The sequence below is a fragment of the Manduca sexta genome, chromosome 26 (genome assembly GCF_014839805.1).
Source record: "Manduca sexta isolate Smith_Timp_Sample1 chromosome 26, JHU_Msex_v1.0, whole genome shotgun sequence".
NCBI lineage: Eukaryota > Metazoa > Arthropoda > Insecta > Lepidoptera > Sphingidae > Manduca > Manduca sexta.
In genome coordinates, this window is record NC_051140.1 from 17,431,743 (window position 1) to 17,449,507 (window position 17,765).

The 17,765-nt window shown below is 33.3% G+C and overlaps 1 protein-coding gene across 4 annotated transcripts in view; it reads left to right on the plus strand.

Moving 5' to 3' along the window:
* Positions 1 to 17,765, plus strand: part of LOC115451827 (uncharacterized protein DDB_G0287625) — a 178,534-nt gene that overhangs the window by 128,277 nt on the left and 32,492 nt on the right. For all 4 annotated transcript variants that reach the window (XM_037443104.1, XM_037443106.1, XM_037443103.1 and 1 more), the window contains exon 4: positions 12,365 to 12,462. In XM_037443104.1, the coding sequence (XP_037299001.1) occupies positions 12,365 to 12,462 (98 nt within the window). The remainder of the gene's footprint in view (positions 1 to 12,364; positions 12,463 to 17,765) is intronic.

Here is a 17,765-nt window from a genome sequence, read left to right on the forward strand (position 1 = left end):
ATGTTTGTGGTTACATTTTGGTAGAAGAATAGAATTAAGATTTATAAATTTAAACGTAACGCTATTATGATTTTTTTTTAAACTGAACTTCATGGTTTTTAATTTTTTATTTGAATAACAATGGGATAGTAAAGATTACAAGCTAATCAGCTCTATTATTTATTATTGACTTAATATATCTCAAATTATGATTTTATTACCAAAAAAATAACGCTATAATATCGTTTCTTTTCACGCCATTAATATCTGATAACACACTTACGAAGTTCTAATATTTGTTTTAAACACCCCACAAGATAAATGCTAATGGCAGAAACAGATCACCGTCAGAGTTGATGATGATTGCGACTCACGTTCCATATTTAAATTACTGCTCATATTATTTTTTATCTGTGCGAATCGTGTTTACTTGATAAAGGTACTTAGAACAATGAAATGACGTATTTATGGGCACACAAAGGTTATAAATGCCTGTTAACTCCCTCATGATTGCAGGATGAAGGTAATTCAAGTGGTTCTTTAATTACCGTGATTTTCATGATTTGTCTGTGTGACTCATTGTTGGTATTGTTAAGATATTCTATACATTTGTATTTAAATAAGAGTTTTATAAGAGTATGATTCATGGGGTTCCTGAATTTGTGTCCGTAAATAAATTTATTTTTATTTTGTTTCCAGCTTCTATTTCCCCAAATATGGTGTCCTATACTATTGTGTAAGAATTTTAACTAAAATATATATTAAATTTTATATATTATAAGATAATTGGACAATTGCGATATACATAAATAATTTTGCGCTTTCTTCGTGCGTATGAGGAACCAGCTAGGAAACAAAAGGGAACAGCTCGAATTAGAAGTGAAAAAATTACTATAAACGATACGACGCTGTACTTTGCTTTATTGAAGGTTTTCTTTTCCATACACCAATATGCGAATGCCAACTTGGAATTCATTGCAACCGGTTAATGCATGTAGGGTAAGAAAGTGGTTCGCGACAAGTGCAGTGTTTACTGAAGAATATAAACAGAACCCTTGAACTTTAAATTCTGTGACCTTTAAAGGCCCTTCGAGCTCGCGTAGAAATAGAAATCTCATCCCATCAATTAATTCACCATGGGGTTAGAAACGTTTAGGCATAAATGCCATCGTTTACGTGATCATACAATGTTATAATCATTTTTATTTGGCTATAAGATATTGTGCTACTTTAACCTATCTGTTGCCGTCACTTCAAACGATTTTAACCATTAAATTAACTGTCATAAGGCGTTATAAACTTTCGCCTGATTTCGCATGGTGCCAAATGCACACAGCGCGAACAATCGATACATTTTTTATCGAAAATTTGAAAATTGTCAAGTTCAATGAATAAGTATTGATGATCGCCTCTGAGTGTAACAGTTGGTATCTGTATTTCAATTGCCTTTTCACCGTGGAACAAAAACTATAGTTCGTAAAAACATCTGCTGTGTCGATTTCTAGCATTTGTGGGCTGGCAGATTAATTTATATCTAACCCTGTGATCAAGCTAGTCTTGCCTTTCTGATATAGTACTCTATTTTAATGTATATTCCCATAAGATTCATTCTGATTTCGATACCCATGTTAGTTAATTCTTTGAATTTTTTAACGAATCTAGACATGACATTTTATATGAGACAGTGCTTCGGATGATATTTTAAATTGCAATATACTCTAAGCTCCTACTTCTATTTGAAACAGTACTTCTACTGCCAAAGAGTAGCTTCTAGCTTATTTATATCTATTATTTATTTGAACATTGAGTAAAGAGTACCTCACATTTTCAAAATAGAAGTCCTCATAAATTTTATAAACAAGTTTATCATCAGTACGCATCTCTGCTATATACATTTCAAAAATATAATTTGAACCTAAATACATGTCTAACATTTTAAAGTCATTTTGATTATTATTTTTTATACCGCGCGCTACTTTTAAAATAGCTGCCTCCAACACGATTTGTATACTTAACTAAAAAGCTTTTACATTGTGTCAATATTCTTAAAAAGCATAAAACGTTTATTGTCCGTTTAAGCTGAAACCAATCGTTGCTATTTCAAAATGAGACTTCACACAGATTTTAGGAATTATGAACCATAACCAAACATAAACCGTTTAACAAATATTATTCTTCCATCAAAGCGAAAAACTGTTCCGATGTACTAGATCAAACGGGGATGGTTGAAAATAGAAGCACTCAAGACATCTTACACTTGGTTCCACTTGTTTTCTGTTAACAGAAAGGAACGCTCGGATACTCGACAAATTGGTTTTCTTGACGCTAAGTGCGTTTTGCGGGAAGCACTTCTGCTTGTAGTAGAACTCCAGCGATGCTTAAATGAAAAAGTGGAATTGTAAAATGGAAAGCGAAATCGGATGTTGAGAGGATTGTGCTGTTTTTTGTATTTTTAGCTTGTTTGGCGAGCTCTCTTGCATACGAGTGGTATCAGGCATTTCAGATAAAAACAATATAGTAGTAGTGGTAGTAGAAATTACAAAAACGTCTGTTTTTAGAAAGCTTGTAGAACTAAATATCTGAAAGAAGATAAATAATGTGAAGTCTACTAACAAATTACATGAGTGTGGTGCACGAAACACCTTGATGGCCGGTATAAAAAGCCTCGACGGACGCGGGCATTTTCAACAGACGAAACTGATTACTGAAACAGTAAATAACACGTCACATCAAACTAATATTAAATCATATATTTGCTTTCATTAAGCCTTTTAGTAAACAGAGACACGCAATTATATCGTGGAATTAAAACCTCCGAATTTGCATGAAACATGTCAAAAATGAACGATCGCTGGCGGCTCGCACGCTAACTAGTTGGCTGAAACTTTAACAACTATTCATTTAACATGCAGTTGTAGACGTACCTTTTGTTATTCAAATTTGTAACTTATTTGCATTCTTATCGGGGAATTAGACATAGTTTACGGTACGACTTGTTTGGTTTTTAAAGATGATGTAGGAATAAATCAAAACCCGAAAAAAAATTTAGGGATACTAAAAACAACTTACAGTTTAGATATATCTTATTAAAATATTTGGACTTTTAGTTTACAGAATTACGATATATTTTAGGAGAAAATCTAAACAATACTTTTATATGTTTTTACTAGAGTAATTTCGTTTCTCTCATTTACGGATATTTTCTCGGACTCTAGTCTATTCGTGTGCCAAATTACATCTAAATCCATTCAGAACATGTGTTAAATCTAACTAAGATCAACTAAAGGTTATATCAACATTTCGCATTTACTATTAGAGAATAGTTCCATTACACGAACAACCGCATGTATTTCATTACATACTGCAGTACAAAAATACCCGGAATCATTTTCACATCCGCCAACTGGTTTTGTAGATCGAATGTCTCACTATATCAATTTCCGTAACGCATAAAGATGTAATTAGCCATATAAATAACTCAAAATTACCAATGTTCGCCGGAGCGTTCGAGCGAGCTGAGTAGACGGTCCCACGCCTACGCGGCTTGTTGGATATAACATGTTAATGGAGACCAGCAGGTGAGAATCTAGACTTGAGTTCGAGTGAAAATCAATTTAGAACTTATAGTGATTATAATATCTATTCATTCGGATGAGAATCGAAAAAAGTGACAATTAATATAATTGCTATTCATTCCGAATGTTAGCCTTTTACAATATAATTTACTTGTTAATCATTATGATATTGATAGATTTCGATTTGCGTCTGATTGTCTCCATTGGACTCGTGTCAGTCACCATGTTCTGATGTGATCCCAAGGTCAGTCGAATCTATTCGAAATCTTTCGATCTCGTGTCAAACATTTGTGTATGCATTGTATTAGGTTTGAAAAGCTTTATGTACATGGCAAATGATCATGAGATATGTCATCAGATGTCTTAGAACTAGTGCAGTGCAGCTGGAATTATAGCCCGTAAAAATAAAATCCGTTTTTTTGCAATTTTGAAGGACAGCTTTGATAGCAGTATAGGTAAAGGGATTTTTTTGTCAAAGTAAATTATATTCTATGTTGGTTTTATGACCACGAAATTTTGTAAATCCGGTACTGCACCGACATAAACGTTGCAAATACGCACTTTGTCGGCCTTTAATCGTGTGATTTACCCGTTGATTATAATGTTTGTGTCTGGGAATTCAAGTTTTTGTTAAGTATTAAGCGTCATTGACGCTAGTATTTTGTTACGTTTGAAAAGAACAAAGGTATAGTAACATACATCCTTATACATAACGATACATCTGCAATTAGAAAAGGGTAGACAAAAGTTCATACCTTAACCATGAAGGAGTAAGGAGGATACAAGATATAGACCTCTTAAGCGAAGTGTAAGGCACTTTAATTTTAGTGTTCTATAATTTAGTTCCAGTTAAAATAGTTTTATTAAATGTAAACAATAATAAATAAACATCAACGATATTTTCTTTATTCAATGTTTATCGCTATGTCATGTTACATACAGTCTACATTAAATAACAATAAAACGAGCCTACGCTGGACTGGCACGTTTAATATGAATCGCACATGTTATATCACATAATTGCGCCAACCAAATACGGCTGTGATTACACTCACAAGGTTAAACAAAACGAATATCCGATCACGAGCAATACAAATTTTGACGTTAAATAATGACAATTATTGCAAACTGCAAACATTTGGCTCCTATAATCATTAATCATGCCGGCTGATCAAAGGCTGGGGTCTAATTCTCACTTAGATGTAGTATCTCTAATAGACATAATGTCTTAAGTAATTTTAATAACTACATGTTTTGGCATTAGCAAAACGCCGCTGTACCGGTAGAGCCACAAACCTAAAAGAAAAAAGAGATATAATGTCGAAATTTCTGCTGGTTGTCGGATGTACGAGTATTTGATATTCGCCTGGATAGCGACCACCGTACAGAAGTTGTTAAAACCCGTCATTGTAGCCCACGTAAGTGTATCGTGTTCCGGGATCAGCCTGTGCATATGTTCCAACAGGCCGACATAATTGTGTCGACTGCCGAAGGGTAATCATCTCTTGTCACTCCACATTCTATTGGACCCCACTCCATTTACCTTTAGGTGCAGTAGTCATTTTGTCGAGCACGAATAAAAAATAAATAAAATGGTGGGAGTCGTATAAAATCAGTTTTTCCTTAAGCAACCATTTCGCATGAAACATTAGTCCTACGTAGTAAACGAGATGCAATGCGTTGTCAGTCAAACGCAATACGCATGTCCTAATTATTCTATTCAAACACCCATTGCGACACTATGTCGCACTATATAAGAATGTCTATTCCGTTAGAATTACACCCCTGTAGTGAAACAACAAATCTAATTACAGATTTATTTGCACATTAACGTTATAATTTCTATCATGATTATCGATTAATGATTCGATTGTGAGCGTGTCATTAATTTCTTTTTATTATTTGCAATCGTAACAATTGGAGTGAAAAGAAATAGGCCACGGTGCTTATAAATCTGATATGTTATTTATTAGTTCATTATTTACAATAGACTAGGCTTATTTTCTGTTTTTATTGAGTTGCGAAACATGTAATAAACTTGATTTCACCCAAAGAAAACAAAAGCAAGTTCTGTATAATGTTGTGAAAATTGAAATCATAGTTACAAATTACAATTTTAACATTTGTAATATAATAATAATACCCATCCGGTATTATATACTGTCCCACTGCTGGGAACGGGCCTCTACGGATAGGGTTAGAGCCTTACTTGATTGAACTGGTCTACTGCAGTTGGGCATTCTTCACAAACGTCAGAAATTCTAGCTAGCTAAATTAGTTATTATTAATTGATCCTAATGTGATAATCTTTTACCAAAATATTTAGTTGACTCCTATATGAAATTTCCATAATGAGAGTTGGAAGTCATCAGTTCAAGGTAAAGCTGTCTCCATTGTTTTCTTTTTTCCCATTAATATTTAACACTGGCTTCACGCGCAGTGAATTGTTTTGTAATTTGCTTAATGAATTTAATTGGATTCACCTTTAGCGCTTTTTTCTTATTTTATTCTTGAAAGCATTCATATTAGATTAGTGGATATAAATTGTATGATTCTTGAAACTAAACGTAATTGAAATGACATTTAAATTCATTGAAGCAGGTGTAAATATCTTATTTTCTTTTGATTTTAGTCTTGTACAAGTAGCATCAAATATTTAACTTTTCGGTAATATAATAAAATATAAATGATTATAAATCCGTAATGATTTTTGTGGTTTGCACAACATATAAACACAGGTGATGAAAAACTGGACGCCTCAGCGGGTACTGAGGCTTTGGACAGGGAAGTTTCTTGTTCGAATCCCAGGATTGATTTGTTTGATTTTTAACACAGCCAGGACCTGGATCCTCCATAAGGTGTGGCATTAGATAAACTCGACAGTTAACCTTATGTGGACTTCTAACATGAGTAACCAGGATCGGAATCCTTTAAGTGTTGACGGCGGAGTAACATAAAGTAAGCTATATTCCTTCTAAAAACTTAAAAAAGGGTATTGCGCCTATGAATATGATTTCAGCTGGCACTATTTTAAATTCTATGCGGCAATAAGACATCAATACTCATTAATTAAAGCCATGAATGCAAAACAAACAATAAATCGATATTAATCTAACAATAATACTCGTTCACCCTTAAACGATGCGAGCCTTGGCCTGAAACCAAGCAATCATCGTTTAAACGTTTAATATAGCATAACAATTAATTCAAATTAATGCATGGCTATTATTGGCTTGCCTGATTTTAAAGGACTACGGAGATGACAGTTGTAAAAGAATAAAATTGACATGACAGTAATTGATGATACAGAAATTAACGTTTTTTGGTAAAGGATGAGTCGGACTTTAACATCATGGAAAATTAAATCTCAGTATTAATGGTAGGATCTGTTTTTTTTTTACCCACAATGTGAGTGCTAAATTTTTAACCTTTCTCTAATTATAAAAAATAGAATAAGCTAGTCGTTTTACCCGTGTGGACTGTGGAACGCTTTTCCTAAAATAAAAAGTGAACAAATATACTTAAATATATTGTTACTCAGCGAAAATTTTGTTTTCAGTTTTGTTGGTAAATGATTTCTATAATTGATCCAGTTTTGGAGATAATCTTTACAATGAACTTAACATAATATCCTTAGCGGAGATTTGTTCTGAAGGTTGTATCCGCGGAAAATATCGAATCATTGTTCTCAATAAGATATTTTTTTCTGGACATGGCCTCAACCTTAATCATCTTCATGAATTCATGTCTCTTTAACAGCGAAATTCGTCTCGGCATCGGTTACACTTCAAAGTTGAATTTTAATTACATTTTTCCGTTTTAAACAGTATCTGTAGTAATAATCAATTTATTGACACTAAACGATATGAATATTACATCGGAGGCCATAAAAAGGGATGCTCGTAAAAATATGCTTTGTTTTCGGCTGCAAAACTGTAGGCAATGATATTGTGTATTTATGACCCACCCACGTGGTTACTATAATTTATATTTGGTCTCTTATATGGATCGATAAATGACTTCATTGCACCGGATAACAAAAACACCCAGTCTTAAATGGAAACAGCCGATTTACGAGGTCTTGACGTTCACTTTTTGACGGGATCGTCGGAGGACGAGTTAGAATAAGGAGCTGGTGTTTGTTTGGAATCCTAACAAAATAGGATTACTTTTAAGCTCTTTGGGTCACGAGAACTTAGTTTGGAATACGACATTGAAATGGAAATATGTAGTGCTTATTATTAATAAATACAATTGTAATGTAACAAACATTTTAGATATAATCTGATATTCTATGATAAAATCAAATGCGCAGCAATCGGTTTCCTTTATACTAGATTCCCAACCTTGACCGGCTAAGTTCATCCCACGTGATGCACTCCAAATGACGAATGGTATTCCCACCCACACGCACATCTTTATTGCACCGCTTGCAAATTGGAAACACTTAAAATGAACGTAAGTGTACACTTGACTCAGAATTTGCTAGTTTTCGGTTAATGGTCGTAGGATGGTCCTTGACACGGTAGAGGTTGAAATTTCCCATCACTGTCAAATGACTTTTTGTGTAAGTTGAGGAAATAAGTTGCTTTAGAACCAAGTTGCTATGTGTAATAAATATTACATATAGCCACTTAATTCTAGGTTCTAATGCAACTTATTTACTTCTGTTCAGAAGATAGGACCGTCACGGTGGTTTTAAAAAACATTATACCTACATAAGTAGCGTGTGATATGCAATTATAAGATTTTAGAATAGAATGATACATGAGGTCCTAATGGAACAAAGTATAATCTCCACCCGGATTTGGGCGAACAGTATTACACCTAAACATAGCCAGTTGCGTGTTTAATCCATGTACTTTTAATTTTAGTACTATGCTGTAATATTACAGCATAATAAAATGCAAACTAAAATGGCCTTAATGGCTTTTCACCCTCAAAGGGATTTAAATTAACCACAAAATCCAGAGAGGTAAAATAAAAACGCATTAGCCGCGAGCAATCTCTTGACACCTGCATTCAGACGTCGACCATATTTAGGTTAGCCGAGTGAGGTCTTTTGTTCCACTGGGTTTTGTTCCAGGCCGCTGCGCCAATGCGAATGTGTTACTTAAACCTTCCATGCGTGAATCACACGCATGTCTGTATTCTTTTAGAGTCTGTCTGTATTTTTCTTCTTGTAGTTTTACACTTCCGTGGTTTAGTTGTCATTTATAAGATTATAATAAGGTTAAAAGTATGGTGTATCTAAGCATGTATACGTCATCTAAGCTTTTCCAGGTCATGTTGCGTTTGAAGAGTTGCTACTCAATTCACCGTAGTGAAAAATCTCACACCACGGTTAACCAAGACATCAACACTACATTGTTTCCTATTGCACAACTTTACCATCGTATTAATAAAATTATTTAACTGCAAAAATTCGTGACCTATGGAATCGATATCGCATCATAAAAGGAAATCTGAAATGCTCGCGATCAGTAACGGAGTATGAGCGAAAGTTGAGGTTATCGGATGCTAATAAAACCATATACGGTTAGATACAATGTACCGTAATTGGCGGACTATATTGCTGGTTCTATAGGTATTGCTTTACTGAATAAACAATTAAGTGCTTAGCTTGTTTAATGAGTCATTAGTTTGCTAAAATTACTTAGGCTCTTGTTTGTTTCCATGGTTGTCATGCTTTGTTTTTTAAGTTCAATTTGCGTGCGTTTATATTCATAAGGACATACGATAATTGAGTACTAATGTTAAAAGACTTTTAATTTTCGGTTTCTATGTTTGTGCCATAAAGTTTTTGGGAATAGAATTTAGATCTCAAGATGGACTAGTATACTACCACTGCATGAAGATTTCGAAAAGATTGCACCATTACTCACATTTGTATAAGCAGACTTCACTAAACATCTATTTGTTTCCATTCTTTTAAAATACTAAGCGCTACATATTCTATTTTTTGTAATGCAAACATATTACCAACACTTACTTGAGTTATTAGGATTATTGCATACATGTAAGAAGCTTACATAACATAGTTTATAGGCGTAAGTAATCGCGGAATCTGTGAATGCGAACGGCATTCTGAAGCGCTTCCTCGCTTCTTATTAATGATGCTTAATAATTTTATTTAAATCCTTTGGGATTTACAATTAGGTTTATATCGTGTTTTGGTTGTTAGTTGTTTATTGACATCATTTATTAATGATGATTGTTTTTTGTAGTGTAATCACTGTCGTGTCTGAGATAAGTCACTTGTAACACACAGGTCCTTTATAAAAAGAGAAAATGCAAGCAATAAAAGCAATCAATAAGTAGATTTTAATAAAAAAAAAGTTTAACTTCACTGTATGTTAAATTTTAATTCATCTCGCCTGTGCCCAGTAACTTTAAATAAGGCATACGATGTCGAAAAAAATAGTATTTTTCTTTAAACTTTAAGTAGTCTTTGTCTTTAAAATATCCAATTATTTATATTTTCTTACACGTCTAGACATTTACAATTGTTAATAAGAGACGATTGACACGCGGATTTTACACATTTATAATTGTCACTTAGCGAAGGAAACGCATTTCTGCATGAAAAGATTTAATGGCCGACAATGGACACGCGCCATTTTGTGTGACGTTGGCCAAGATGTCCGCACTTCCTCACTCGACAGTACTTGCTTAACTAAGTGCTAGATTTTATATAACCCATTAACATTCCTCCTTTGTACCCCAGCTCTAAGAATGACACGATAATAGCAGTAAAGTGAGAAATTTCTAAAGAAAATACGTTGAAATGCGGAAGATTGTTTTATTCCATTTTAAGTGCGGAAATGTGTCTTAGTAAAGGATTTTCGGCGGATAATTGATCTACTGGAAGACACAGTTTAATTAAAAAACAAATTGCATTTTTTACATATTTTAATATATATTGTAGATGGCACGTTTTATTAGCTTTGTTATATGAATCGAAGTAAAATATTACATCTAATTTTGTTAATTAATTTGAGTTTATATGAGCTCGCTTGTACACCAGTTTGAAAGCCTAAGATAATTAGTGAAACATTGTATATATGTAAACAAGAAAATTTGTAAATTAATTAGAATATTAGCACGTGAACGTTGAACGACACTAATGTAGTAAACCGAGACTCGTGCCATTGTTTCAGTACAATAGACTGGGCTCTGGCGCCCGCCTGTGCCGTTTCAGATAAGATTCCATTCAAAATTTAATTTATTGTATGGGTTTGCGGATTCGAGGGGAATGCAATATTTTCATATCCATTGTGGTTAATGTCGTGTCTGGTAATCTATACTGCGATGTCGAAAAGAATGCATGTTTACTTTGTAGTATTACTTTATTTGTTTTTTTTTTTTTTATGGTTTTAAAACAGTTCACGTTTTGGGTTAATGGATTTTCTTCCTTCAGAAGGAAATAATACATTCGCGGCGAGCGCCTAAACGAGTCCAAATAAATTCTTATAAGGACTCAAGATTTTAGCAATAAAAACTGTACATTTCTAGCAGACCTTTCGATATACGAAAATAAGACGTAAACAAACCTGCAATTGTAATATTTTATTCATTTAATTCCACGGTTGGCTTGTTCCATAAACTTGTTAAAGTTCTTCAAGTTAACACCACGGAGCAGCCTAAGTTTATTAAAATAATTAAATAATGCTGTAAATGTAACTATCGCGGAACTTGGAACGCTTCCAACTAAAGTTAAATTAATAAAATTACAGTGATAAAGTCAGCGAGTTCTTCTGTTTGTCATTAATGGCGAACGAGTTGATGACACTTTTTGAAGTTTTTCTGTAGCTCTTGCATGGCTGTGGACGTTTTTATACGCAATGTCTGGGTTTGTTTATCTGCATACAATTTGTGCGGTGCGAGATATGGAGTGTATGCGTTTGGAGCTGATTTATTATATTTCTATTTTTATGTTGAGTTGAAAATATATATCCTCTATCAAAATTAATTAAAATAGCAGCATTTGTTTTGGTTACAGCTATGGTTCGATGAAATTAAAACTAATAATAATTGTAGTTTTACCGTCCTAAATTAATGATTTTCGAAATGGATTATAATGTTTAACGAGATATTTTGATAAGTATCTTTTGAAAACATAAATTATGTTTCACACATTTTGTAAGTAGGGCAACTTTTTGATATACAAAATAGATCAAACATTATAAAATCATGGTTGATTTCTCCCACACACAAAATGCAGGTAAATTCAGCTCATTAACTCGCTAAAGTCTCCAACTCACAGCAATTGGACGCATTCCAAACTGCGTCGGGTTGTTTCCCGGGACAGCGCTATTGGCCGGGATTTATGGCGCCAGCTCTCGGCTAACGTTCGGTGGACAATACCTTTTATTTGCGGTATTCCGGATTTATCCCGGTCATAGTGCTGTAGCGCTAAATGTCACGGTTTACAAACTTGACGGTTTTGTGGATCGGTAAATTCGAGGCTTATATGAAACAGGAATAAAATGAATTTAAAATGTAATTTTGACATTGCGTTACTAGATGAAACCGTATACTAATTTTTTTTGCGTAAAAACGGATAATGCTATATTGCGTTTTTATATTATCTATAAATATCTATATTCATTTCAATGTTTCCTTTAAAAAGTCATTTTTATATAGGTACTAAAATAATCAAAAGGCAGTAACCCGTACTAAATTCCTTTAAAAACTTTTATTGCGATTTCATTGTGTACAAAAAATTAAAACTCGTTTAGGGTTGTCCCCTTCGTAATCTTACAATAGAATGCACGGAATGTTCTAATTATAAAATGTTTTGTCATCAGGTGACATCGAAGACTGCATAGTGACGCCGGCATACCAGGGGCAGTTCACGCCGCTCCCGGAGGCGTTGTGTGATTGCATCATGGACCTCACGTCCCAGGTAAGGGATTTTGAGAATTCTGTAGATGCTGAAAAGGTTTATTTTGCATTAGTCATACCCACGGATTCATCAACATTGTGCTTATGCATTAAAATGTTTTTCTATATAAGTGTAAGTAACTAAAAGATGTTTTGTAATATTAAGCAAATAACAAAGTTGGTACAACGGGAGAAGCTCGTATGTTGAAATTGTATAAGTCGAGTGCAATAAGACATGAACTACAAATAGAAACAAAAAAAAGAAAAATCCTATCGATACTGCATCTTTAGACACAAACATTAGTCAAGATGAAAGCTGTTTGGAATAAGAAATATCTTCCAAATAATGACCCGACTAAATAACTAGATTAGAAGTAATTATTCCGTGCCACATCGATACTATCAGTGCCCCATACTAAGTTCAGTATTTGCACTTAATTGACCAATGTGTTTGCGAAACAATAGTTTGTGTGAATCGGGTCAAAAACAATTGTTAAATGTGCACTTTCTCCGAAATATAATTCGGATTCTTGCAGACGGGTGGCTAAAAAAGATCGGGTTTTCGATAACGCCATTTGTTATTTCTAGTTTGTGAAATGTTGTGATATCTTAATTAGTATAAATATTTTTTGACTCGGGTTTCCTTTTAATTTTTTTATCCTATATTGCATTCTATATAGTTGTCTCCTTAGAGTATATTGTGTGCATTAATTTATTTAGTATATGGCATGATCTAAAACATCGTCGTAACTATTCAAAATGGTTATACATAATACATCAGTCTTATCTTCGGGAAGGTCATTATTGACTGATTTACATATCATTGTTGATTACGAATCACATCATAATCACTTGACCATGAAGTGGAATTAAAAACACCTTCGCCAACTTGTTTTGATCTCGTCTAGAACCTTACATTCAGCTCGAGTGACAGAATAGTAACGTCACTCCGCTACTTAAAACCTAATTTTACATGTATTTGGTTATACAGTTAGATCTTACTGTGGATAAGCGACTGATCTTACATAGTAATCGTTAGGGATATGGATTCTTGTCTTGTTATGAATCAAAGTTTAAAGTGATCAATTTTCTGCCTCATATGCAAAATAATTTTGAAATTAAAGAGGCAAAATACATTACTTAAAAATCATGTTCTTCACTAATCTTTAGTCGTCTAAATTCTAACAGTAAACATATAATTTTATCAAGTTACGTATAAAGTTTTTACACTGACTATTTTTTATACCAAAACTCATCTGTACGTCCTAACTTGTTAATACATTCCTGCTTTCATAGTTTTTGTAACACACCTTAAAATAGCAAAGTAGTGAGGTCACCTCGTAAAACCCATATCGAGGTACTATTTAGTAGTGTAGTCTAACAATTTATAATTAAATCATTTATAGTTTCACCTGTTCGAATGTCTTTTTAATATAGCAGTTATCTCTAAAGCATGAAGACTTCTATTCTGCCGCGGTAAGCAAGAGGACAGTAAGTCAAAGGCGGTCAATTTTTATTACTCATTTGGAATGTACGTTAAATGAACGTTCTTCCATCTAGGTTTCATACATCTACCTAAATTATAAATGTATTTTCTTGTTTGATAAACAGCAGTAAGAACGATAAGATAATCTAGTTAATCATGTAATAAAGCAGAACCAACAAGGATGTCCAAAACCTGTTGTCCCAAAGTCGAAGCTTTACATACAAACTTTCAAGTTACGAAGTACTTTTATTTCTCTACAGTATTATGATAATTCTATGAATTTTCATTTGGTTAGGTTATATTATAATAACCATGTTGAGTCTATTCGGGGTGTAGGATGTCTAATGTGAAGCAAAGTTGTAGACAGCGCTTGTAACTGTATAAAGGCGACCAGGCAAACTACCTTCTGTCAGTTCAATAAAACTTCGATGTCAATTCCATCGTAAATTGTAATGGAACATTTTTTAGTTTTGCAAAACTAATTTGTATGCATGTTCGCAGAATCGCAACATCAGTGCTGTACGTTGTTTGGCAGATCTTTTCGGTTGTAAATTTTTTTATTCCTGTATTCTCGTTGTTGTTATTTTTGAAGTTTTTAGAATGTCGTTCTTGTTTTTATTTCTGGCTGTTATTTGTTGATAAGTTTTTTATTGTATGAATAATAAATTATTTGTTTTTTATTTTCAATATTCTTTGAAACTTGAAAAGTGATACTGGAATATTATTCTTTTTTTTTTATTTCATATTATTTCTCACACAAAACTTTTAAACCATATTGCAATCGATTAGACTTGGTTTTAATAAATAGGTTATATTTAAAACGATTTAATTCAGAAATCTGAATTGCATTACAACTTAAACAATACACTTTCAAGTCGTGCAATAATTCCAAACAAACAAACGTACCCAATAATTAGTGTTTCATTACCAGCCATCATAAATAGCTATTATTGTCTCCGTCCATAATCCCTAGTAATACCAGATTAATTTGTCAAGCGGCTTGCGTAATATCTGGCAACATGGAATGCTGTGTGATTACACCGATGTGGGCTGGAATTTTAAATACTGATTTGCATTGGGCGGTTTGGATCCGATTTAGTTGAGTTTAGGGTCGTGGGTGTACGAACTTGTCAATATACTATATGGGTTATGGGACCTTGCCCCTGCTACATGGGTCTTGTGGGCGTTTGTCAGTCAGGTGTCACGAATATGAGGAAATAATTAGACAATTTTGTCTCTTTAAATTGTTCTTTATTTATGAGAAGCATAATTATAAGGTTTAGTATCTTGTTAATTCCAACACACAGTATATGCAATATACGATTATTTATTACGTTGTGTCTGATAAGAACAGTTACTTTTTTACCTCGATGTAGACTTATCCTCGTGATGTACTCTTACCCATCTTTTCCAAATTGGTTAGCAATAAATTTTGAGAGCATTATTTAAAAAAGTGGAGTTTTTTAAATAAAGAATGTAAAGTTTTCCAATCGCTTCAAAGCTCTATCCCTGAATATTGGAATGCTAATATTGAACTCGATGAATTATGATCTATTTCGTGGTGGTTGAGCATGCGGATCCGAGCTCTATCGTGATGACACGCCATTTATCGGTAAATGCCGCGTCATAATATCTTCATTGCATGGCGCCTATAATCACAAGCCGAGGTATTTATGTGTAGGCATTACTTTATGTTGGAGTAAAATAATGCAGTAATTATTTAACCATTTATTAAGAATTCATTATTATGAAGCGGTAATGTTTGTGGTGTTTTTGTTGAAATGATTAAAGCTATTTTAGAATATTAGTAGTCTTTGAGCAACTTGTTGTATCTTATTTAATTATTTCAAGTAAAAGAATGTAATAGTTCTTATAATATAACGTTATACATACTGATTTCTTATGTTTACGCATATATTAGTCATTAAAATACGGTTTTTATATTATAATTTTCTCCTGACGTTTCGAAGATTTTGCAGCCTTCGTGGTCACGGGACTAACTCTGACAAAAGTTTAATTGTATAACTCAAAGGAACAAATATGTTTATGAATCAGGAACTTTATCGCGTCGAAAATCCAATTTCTAACATCTCGTTTCTGCTATACCCTTGTCCTTTCTAAATAATTGTATAACGCAAAACAAATCAAATTATCGAATTTATTGAGCCCTTGGTGATGTTTCTTAAATTGAGTTTTCCATTTTGACAGCATAATTTGCACTGGAATCACACCAGTGTTGCCAAGTTATCCTGCATTAGTTTAATACCAACCAAAGTGGCCTTATCTGCAAGTTATGCCAGCGGCTAATAAATTAGCACTTCCTGACAAACACCAAAGAGTTTCAAAACTTCGCAATCGAGTAAATGAAAATCTAACAATGCTTGTTCAGGCATAACTTAGTCGCCCTGATACCCTGTCTTGTTAAATACGTAAGTAACAAGGCAAATAGTGGTTGCTTTCGACTTGTTAGTCATAATAATCTTGAGGTTTTAGATAGTAAAGAGATGTTTTAGTTACAGAAAAAAATTGTTTTACTTTACTATAAAATGCTTTATTAACCAATAGTCTTTTTACGAGAAATAATTTAAATTTAATGGGAGATCGTTTTGTTTATACATTGATGGATAACTTACGAGAATATTTACCTACGTTTATAAATTCAGTAAGTTGAGAAAAATCTAAGCTAGAAGGTGAACATCTTCCACCTCAACCCAAATTACGTCCGACTGTAGTGTAAGAAAGTATTTGTTATACATATTGGAACCAAAGCTAGGAATCTTAAATCATTGTTATTTATTGATATCAAAGTCTTGAAATTAAACTAATTTTCGGTTTCTATCGCGGTAAGTATTTTATTTTTCTCCCGACGTTTCGCTATAGAATATAGTTAACCGCGATAGAATCCGAAAATTTGTTTAATTTCAATGTTTAACATTCGCGTAAACATAAGAAATCATCAAGGTCTTGCCTAAATCACCATGCCTTACTCATCCATTGTTACTAACTTACTAACTACGATCAGGACACCAGTTCAAATCCTTACCATACAGCATGTGATTCCGCTCTAAATACAAATGCAAATCGGATCTCGTTTTATCATTTACCGATCTATAACATTGTTCTGCAGTCAACCTTCGGATTAGGAATGTGGCAGATATTAATGCGATTCAGTTGTGTAATGTTGGTATAAATTTATGCGTAAAAGTTGGTACTCAAATGCCTTTGTGGGCCGATTAAGCGTTGTCTCTATTAGGACATAAATTCTGTATTAAGGAGCTGTTCGTTTGATGAAATCTGTGGAGGTGGCGATAGTAAAAATAGTTAAATTATTTTGGAGGTTAAACACCTCTTTTGAATGGATTATTTCAATGAATGTCGAAGAAGTTATGGTTGTTGAAATATAAATAATTGTTTATACTTCTACCAATGTCCTTAAGAGATATGGCTGTACAAAAAAATATTTTTTATCACTATTTGTATACACCTTGGTGAAGTGTTGAAATTCGCATGCCGGATTGAAAACGTTTCGACTGTTGTGAATGCAACATTAAAGTACTTTGATTTACAAAGTAATTCATCTACACTGCGCTTAACCTCAAAGCATTAAGTGTTAAACTCCATAATGCTTAATAAATAAATGAATAATTACTGGCCACAAATAGTACCAACATCACACCGCAATTCTATTTTTAAATTCCTAAATATTATGCAGTTAACAAACTCATTCATCAACCTGTTATCGATTACTATTGCAAAAGAAAACCGCTGTCCCATTCGTCATTCCGTTTCTAATGAATGGTGTATTTGTTTTAAAATAAGCTGAATAATTGGGCACCGCC